Source organism: Abrus precatorius, unplaced genomic scaffold (genome assembly GCF_003935025.1).
Source record: "Abrus precatorius isolate BTA unplaced genomic scaffold, Abrus_2018 Scaffold10, whole genome shotgun sequence".
In the NCBI taxonomy this organism is placed as follows: Eukaryota; Viridiplantae; Streptophyta; class Magnoliopsida; order Fabales; family Fabaceae; genus Abrus; species Abrus precatorius.
Genome location: NW_020874292.1, coordinates 29640834 through 29648507, shown reverse-complemented (window position 1 = coordinate 29648507; position 7674 = coordinate 29640834). Strand labels below are relative to the sequence as shown.

The 7674-nt window shown below is 33.6% G+C and overlaps 1 protein-coding gene across 3 annotated transcripts; it reads left to right on the top strand.

The window, feature by feature from the left end:
• The first annotated feature begins 201 nt into the window (after positions 1 to 201).
• On the top strand, positions 202 to 7390 carry LOC113846925. Of its 3 annotated transcripts, XM_027475699.1 has the most exons (7): positions 241 to 317; positions 452 to 500; positions 1462 to 1574; positions 3754 to 4882; positions 5204 to 5347; positions 5641 to 5826; positions 7080 to 7390. In XM_027475699.1, exons 4-7 carry the CDS (start codon positions 3809 to 3811, stop codon positions 7158 to 7160), a joined length of 1485 nt encoding a protein of 494 aa, XP_027331500.1. In that variant the 5' UTR covers positions 241 to 317; positions 452 to 500; positions 1462 to 1574; positions 3754 to 3808; the 3' UTR covers positions 7161 to 7390. The 3 variants fall into 3 exon arrangements, with proteins under 3 accessions (XP_027331509.1, XP_027331491.1, XP_027331500.1); XM_027475708.1 differs by lacking the exon at positions 1462 to 1574 and having other exon boundaries at positions 202 to 317; positions 3865 to 4882; XM_027475690.1 differs by lacking the exon at positions 1462 to 1574 and having other exon boundaries at positions 219 to 317.
• The last annotated feature ends 284 nt before the right edge of the window (positions 7391 to 7674 follow it).

The following is a 7674-nucleotide window of genomic DNA, read 5'->3' as shown; positions in this document are numbered from 1 at the left end:
AAAAATAGTTTAATTAATAAATTAACATGTTATATACAATATAATATAATTCATAGACTATTTAATAATTTTTATTTTTAAGTATCTAAATTAGTCTGAGAAAATATTTTAAAAACTAATATAAGTATCTATTTTTTTAATTTATAAAAAAATTACTTAAATTTAAAAATGGTAAAATTAAAATGAATTCTAAAAGAAGCGTGTAGAATAGAAACCCTATCGCTGTTTCAGTTTCAGTTTAACCTTTGACACACTCGCCTCCTACTCACAGTGACGCCGGCCACCATCACTCCGCTCGTGATCCGTTGGGTGTTATGGTCTGTTCTGTTCATCACTATGTTTGATTTCATTTCTTTCTTCATCTTCCCTCATCTCATTATTAGCACTTCCTCTCTCTCTCTCTCTCTCTCTCTGCTTTCATTTCTATCTATATCTGATTTTTGTTTCTCAGGTATGCTTCAATCCATATCCGGTGACTTCCTCTTAAGCGTCTTCCTCAGGTAAATTTGTTTTATTACGATCTGGTTTTCTTTGCTGCTTTTCATGTATGATTTTAACTCTGTTAATGTTTTGGTTGTAATATCAATTTTTTTTTCTATGGTATCAGTGTACGAATGTGCTAATAACTAATTGAAAATTGAAATGTTAAACCATATAATCACCTTGTATTGGAGTAGTAATAGAAGCATTTCACTAGGTAAAAAATGAGGGAAGCTAGGTATTCACGCAGAGTTCTAAGGTTCAAATTGTACTAAAAAAGTTATGGTTCTCTTCCTAAAAAAACGAATAATTCTGATGGGTTAGGTCTCCTCGAGAGCAAAGTCTTGGGGCTCTAGTAGCTTCTGCATTATCCTCTCTTAGAGAACACGAGACAATACACTTACCAATTAACCTGCATCAATTTGGATTTTGCTGGGAAAACACTTGAAATGAAGAAAGCTAAGCCAAATATTATAAAACGGAAGAAACCATTGAAAAGAAATGCAAAATAACCTGTTGCATTTCGAGACCCATTTAATTCAGAACCTGTATGTTACTATTGTACACTGATTCTCAGTTTGATCAAGGGACACATTTCATAAAAATAAATAAAGTGGCTGGAAGAAAATGCAAAATTTGAACTTTTTCAATTTTTGGCTAAACTTTTATTATAGCTTCCTGCATAAATGAATGTTCTGCTCTTTCCAAATGAATGTGGGCTCTTGGTTGCTTATGCTTAATATTTGGGACCACTTTCACGTGCTAATTTGCAGAAAAGCTTACTCTTTATTCTATCTTGACAATATGAAATTGGCTATGCATCTTTTCTCATTATCACTTGTGGTCATATAATTCACAAAAGGCTTGGAGTTTTTTTTGACTTTCTACAGTTTTATAATTTCATTCTGACATGCTTGACTCGTTGTTGGGTTGATTCTTACTATATTCACCTGTATATGTTGTTTTCTTTCTATATCCAAGGGTGCTGTTCTCATGTCTACATTTACATTCTATGCTGCATCGAAGCAATTATGTCATTAGATGTGACAGTAAAAAGTATAAAACTGATGCAAACATTATATATCAAATAATAGGTACTTTTATTCCCCCTCTTTTGTTATATTATATTTCTGTCAATTGTCTTCTATTCATAGTCATTCAGTTATGGTTGGCTACTCTCCTTCCAGCACCCCCCCCCTTTTGGTTCCCTGACAGAACATGTTAGGCCGCAAATAGTAGGGAGTCATACGCAGTATTAAGGTTTCAGATTGATTAAGAATTTTTCTACATGTTTGTATCATGTTGTGGTTTTTACTATTTCTTCTGCATTTCAGTCTCCCTTAAGTACTCCAAGGTCAGTATTGGTTATTTGAGATTTGAGCTTTATACCCCGAAGTTGTTTTATCTTGATAATGGACTGTTTCTGAGTTTATGTGAATATGGATGAATGTCAGAGTGGTGCATATGTATGAATATGCAATTATGCATATGGCTTTTAAACTTGATGCTGCTAAATTGGGTTGGGTTTTTCTTTCATTGTCTAGATTAATTTGTTTTGGCAGTTGTCTTAATACAGCTTTTCATAGGAAATTTGCATACGCCTAATTCTTGAATTCCTTAATGGAGGATGATCTTGCTTTCTTATTCATGAGATTTCAGTGAGACTTTTACCTTGGATGCTAAATGCCTTTAACAGTCTTATGCGTTCTGGCATTTGAGGAATTTATTTTCTTGTCTCTTGTGCCTATTGCTATTTTTTGTTGGATGTTAAAGATAGAGAGGTATTAAAGATCCTTCAAATAATTGGCACTATTAATAGGTTTTAGTGTCCAGGGTCTATGCATATTATCAAAGCCTATACATCATATGCTATTATTGGCTTGATCTTTATGAGAAAATAGACTCCAAAGAATAATTCAACGCTTGAATGACCTTTGCAATCCACTAACTAACTATTTGATTGGAAAATTTTACTAGTTCATACCTTTGCTTTGATTATCGTAGCACAGCATTGTGAATAATTTTCATCATATCATTTTCTAAGTGATTCAACTTGCTAATAGAGTTAAAATTTATATTAGTGAAAGATTTTCGTCACTATATGCTGTGGTTGATACACTGGTACAAATGAAGCTTGAGTGGATGGTTGAGCTGTATAAGAAATGATACTTTGCATAAATCAGTCATGATCTAGAGTATTTTAGCACCAGGCCTGATAAATTGATGAAATATAAACTATAAAGTGGTGCACTTTTATCTAGTTCTGAACTTCTTCTGATGTTAAAAAAATACAAGTTTGCGATTATATTAAAAGGTAGACAACCATTATCTAGAATTTGTTTGCTAAATTGCTACCGAAAATCAGTTGGTGTGTTTGTTAGTTCATGGTTAGATTATAGTTTTCACTGATGATACAGTTTTTTTAAGAGGTTTTAGTTTGCTATAATGAATGCAAATGCTGATGTTGAGTTGGAATAATTTTTGATCATTTAAGAAATTAATTTTTATTTTTTTGCAAGTTTCTGTTAAATTTATCATTTATCTGAAAAATTGATTAATTTGGGTTTAACATTTTCAATTAATTTTGTCAAATAAATTGGTAAGTTTTTTCAAGAATGAAAGTAATTTATTTACTCTATCCAAATATAATATTTTAAAATGGAGAATTTTGAATGAAAGGAATTTGATTACTCTATCCAAAATAAAATAAAAAATAAAATGAAGCACGTTTAATTACTCAATCCTGACAAAATATTTTAAAATAATACAATTTTAAATGATGTAATTTAACATACTATAGATTATTTATAGTTACTTATTATCATCCAATTTGATAATCCAGTTCTTCTTAATATTGAGCTCAATGACTTTGACAGCTCTAGGTGTAGGGATAGGTTGACTTTAATGATATCGGAAGAAAGAATATTTTTGAGAAGGTTTTTTTGTGGTTCTAGTTGAGATGGTTTGGTTGTTTAGCTATGTAGAGTATGGTTGTGAACTGGTGTTTAATGTTGGAAACATAGGAAAAGTTTGTGTCAGATTATCATAGATGATAAATGGGATAGCTGAATAAAAATTTATGATTGAATCTAATGAAGATATTTAATCATCAACAGATGCACTAGTTGTTGTTAACTTAAAATTGTTGTATATAATAACACAAGAAAAATAAATATGCAATGCAGATGATGAGTTTTGAAATATAAGTTTTTATGTAATTGTGTAATGTATTTTATTGGCTACTCCAGCTATTATATTTATTTCTTTTTTCAGGTTCATGTTGAAATCTCTTTAACCTGTCCATTAAAGCATCTGTTTCACTTTGTCAATGAGAGGAAGCTTTGGAATAAGGATCCAAAACCCCAACTTTTGCAATGCTAGCAGAAAAACGCTAGTTCCATTTTCTACATCTTCCAATTTTGGTGGTGGAGGTCGTGGTCGTGGAGGCTCTCCCTCTGGCTCAGGGCTGTTCAACAACAATGAAAGAGCTCCAGGTAAGCCTAATTCCAGCGACCCCAAATCTGACACAACAGAGTCAACCATTCCTCCTGGTTCTGGTCGTGGCCATGGCCGTGGTAAACCAATATCTCCTCCATCAGGTCTTCCTTCTTTCTCTTCATTTATAACATCCATAAATCAGTCGCCTGCTGGTCGTGGCCGAGGAACATCTCAACCTGAACATGATTTGCCACCACCAGATTTTGGACCCAAAAAACCCATTTTCTTCAAAAGAGAGGATAGTGTTTCTCCGACAGCCTCAGATGATTTTTCCCCACCCAAAAAGCCCATTTTTTCTAAAAAGGAGGATGTTGTTAGCCCAATAACCAGATCTGGTGATCATGAGCATGATCACAAACTTCCAGGGAGCATACTAGGGGTGTTGTCTGGATTTGGGCGGGGGAAAACCATGAAACAACCAGACTCAGAGACTAGAGTTCCAGAAGAGAATAGGCATCTCCGCACTCGACGAGCTCCTAATGCTGCTGCATCTGACTCTCTGCCTGAGAGACAGCCAATACCAAGACAGGATAATGCGAATGCACGAAGAAATTTATCTCAAGGTGAAGATGATAGAAGTGGTACCGGGAGAGGAAGAGGATTTAGAGAGAGAGGTGGTCGTGGTCGTGGTCGTGGTCGAGGTCGAGGCCGAGGCCGATCTGTAGGAATGGAAGGGTTCAGAGAGAAGGATGTGGATGAAAGGATTGACCGTCTTATGGATACTGAGGATTCCTATACTACAGGGCTGCATGTTGGGGATGATGCAGATGGTGAGAGATTAGCCAAAAAGTTTGGACCAGAGATAATGAATCAATTGGAAGAAGCATTTGAGGAAATGACAGAGAGAGTTTTTCCATCACCATTAGAGGATGAGTTTTTGAATGCATTAGACATCAATTATGCAGTAAGTGGTTTGCAGCAGATATCTTATGTATTTTTTTTAAGAAATTATCCAAGGTAGTGGAAATATTTATTTATTTATTTGTAGTTTAGCTGTGTAAAGGGAAATTTTCCAGTTTGTCAGCAAGAACATAAAGAGTAGGTTTAGCTTAATCAACTTGCTCTCGAGAAACAAAATAGACCTGAATGATCCATTACTGGAGATCTAAAGACAACATTTCTCTCGCGGAGAAAATTTTTAAGTTGAACTTCTAGTTTCTGTTAAATTAGCATACTTTATCTTTAATTGTTTCTGATTTTTCTGTTTTGTTATTGATTATTGCAGATTGAATTTGAACCAGAATATTTGGTGGAGTTTGAGAATCCAGATATTGATGAGAAGGAACCAATTCCACTTCGAGATGCACTTGAGAAGATGAAACCGTTCTTGATGGCATATGAGGGGATTCAAAGTCAAGAAGAGTGGGAGGTAAATTTTGTTAATAGTCTTATTCATGACTTAGGGTTATTACGCTAACATTACTTGCAATGATTTTAGGGCATGATTTTCATTTCAAATGTTCCTTTTTATATAGTAATTTACCACTGTCTTTACAAATAATCTTAGGTTTGATTGCCAATATCTTTGTCATGTCAAACCTGTGTATTTAGATAAGTGCTTTATCACTTTCTGTATATCTTCTGAAACAATTGTCTAATTGATGTGTGCATGTGTTGGAATATTTTTTTTTCCTATTATTTTCTAACTTTATATCCTTCTAGGAAATAATGGAAGAGACAATGGCACGAGTTCCATTATTAAAAAAGATTGTTGATCACTACAGTGGACCGGACAGGGTAACTGCAAAGAAGCAACAAGAAGAACTAGAAAGAGTTGCTAAAACTCTTCCAAAGAATGCACCACTTTCAGTGAAGCAATTTACTAACCGTGCTGTTATCTCTCTTCAGGTTTGAAACTGTATATATTGATATTATGCTGGGCATGAAATGCTTTTCTCTCTAATTTGTAACCTCATTAAAAAAGTGTCTACACTGATGTCCTATTGCTTGCTCATGCATTGCAGCGTTAAATGAACCCCCCTTCGTCAGGATAGTTTTATCGTGATTTGATATTAGCGAAGGTTATATCTCACAAGAGTTCCTTATTCAATTGAAATCCCATGAAATATTATTTGCTGTTCCTTCTAGGAATTTAGAATCAAAATGCTAGTTGGTAAAATAATTCCCAAATGTATTAAGAGAGACAGGTATCAATAAATATGCATTTCTTTTAAATTTTAGGTTCTAGATCCTGAAATCAAGACAGGTGGATGCTGTTCCTAATTAAAGTAGCTGTTAGGGACAAGGCAGTGATAAGAAAATCAATTGTTAGACCAAAAAACAATTAATTTTTTTAAAATTCTATTTAAAATGATTGACAAGAAATGAAAGAAAATTGTTGGCTATTGGAGTTTACATATGCTTAATGCCACTGCTTTTGATAGAATGGGATAATTATGTACTGTGTCATTAGAAATTCAGAAGGTTCCCATGTCCTTAATGCAAATTTGTGGCCTTCTACATCAAAAAGGCATTTCAGAAACTTGTTATTTCATGATTATATAATGATTCCATTTGTTTGGTCCAAAACATTTTGGTTATCAATTTATGCTGGTCAGTCACAAATGTGGCTGGAATTGCACTAATCTTAATCAGTGCGGGAGAGCATGTAATGTCCAAATCTTGAGGAGTGAGGAAATTTGTTTTCTTGTGGCTGGTGTAAATTTCAGTATCCCGAGATTGGTTTATAACCCTCATCTGTCTCATTTATTCTTTTATGAATTCTGATAAATTTGCCTTGTGCACTTTTGACTTTAGTTTCTTCATATGAATTACAAGCATATAAACGTATTCAGAGACTTGTTGTCATTTCTTTGAAAGAGCTCAATAGTTTACTGACTTAAGTCTCAAGCACGAAAGAAAAAAGTACTGCGGAAGGAAATGCTAGAATTTAACTTAATGATTGGATTTAATGGCTGAAAATGGAAGTCTTAATGTCTGATTATGGTTACAGCTTAGCTGATCATGTAGTTATTTCCATCTTCTATTCGATTCTTTTGCTTTTTATTGTCCTGTGTTTAAACGAAATATGCGAAATGCTGGTTGGAAAAACTATGCTACTCCGCACATTATTGATATGTTTGGACTGGAATATGATGCAGAGCAATCCAGGCTGGGGATTTGACAAGAAATGGTATTTCATGAATAAGCTCGTTGGGGAGGTATCGCAGCATTACAAATAATTTAATGTCTTCCAAGCTTTTGGTGCCTTTTTTGACAAGAAAAATGCCATTTTATGAATGCGATCGTTTGGGGAGGAGGTTATAAAATGACTCAAGCTCAATCATGGTTGGTTTTTGGGTTTACTATGTCCATTGCATTGTGGATAAGTAATCTGGCCTACTTTAATTTTAGTTCTTGATTAAAGAACTGCTATAACTCTTGTAATAATACGAATGATAGTGTTTTTTTGGTAGCATTGTTGCTTGCAATTATTGCATCTATCATATACTTTGTAATAAACTATCATTTCATTTAGTTTCTCAAAATTGATAAATTGTGGAATAGTAACTGAAATAGAAAATCAGTGGACATAAATAACTTCATAATTAATTTTGCATGCACATGTATTTATCAAAATGTCAGTTGTTGGTTATATATATATCCTATTTTGATTTAAAAAAAAGGTTCCCAAGTTAATTGGATAAATTACAAGTTTTTAAAAATGATTAAGGCCCAGTTTGAGAGTGAGGTTAT

Coding starts and splice junctions, on each gene's coding strand:
- LOC113846925 (XM_027475690.1), top strand. CDS start 3,809: ATGAGAGGAAGCTTTGGAATAAGGATCCAAAACCCCAACTTTTGCAAT. Junction 4,883..5,203: donor CATTAGACATCAATTATGCA/GTAAGTGGTTTG, acceptor TGATTATTGCAG/ATTGAATTTGAACCAGAATA. Junction 5,348..5,640: donor AAAGTCAAGAAGAGTGGGAG/GTAAATTTTGTT, acceptor ATATCCTTCTAG/GAAATAATGGAAGAGACAAT.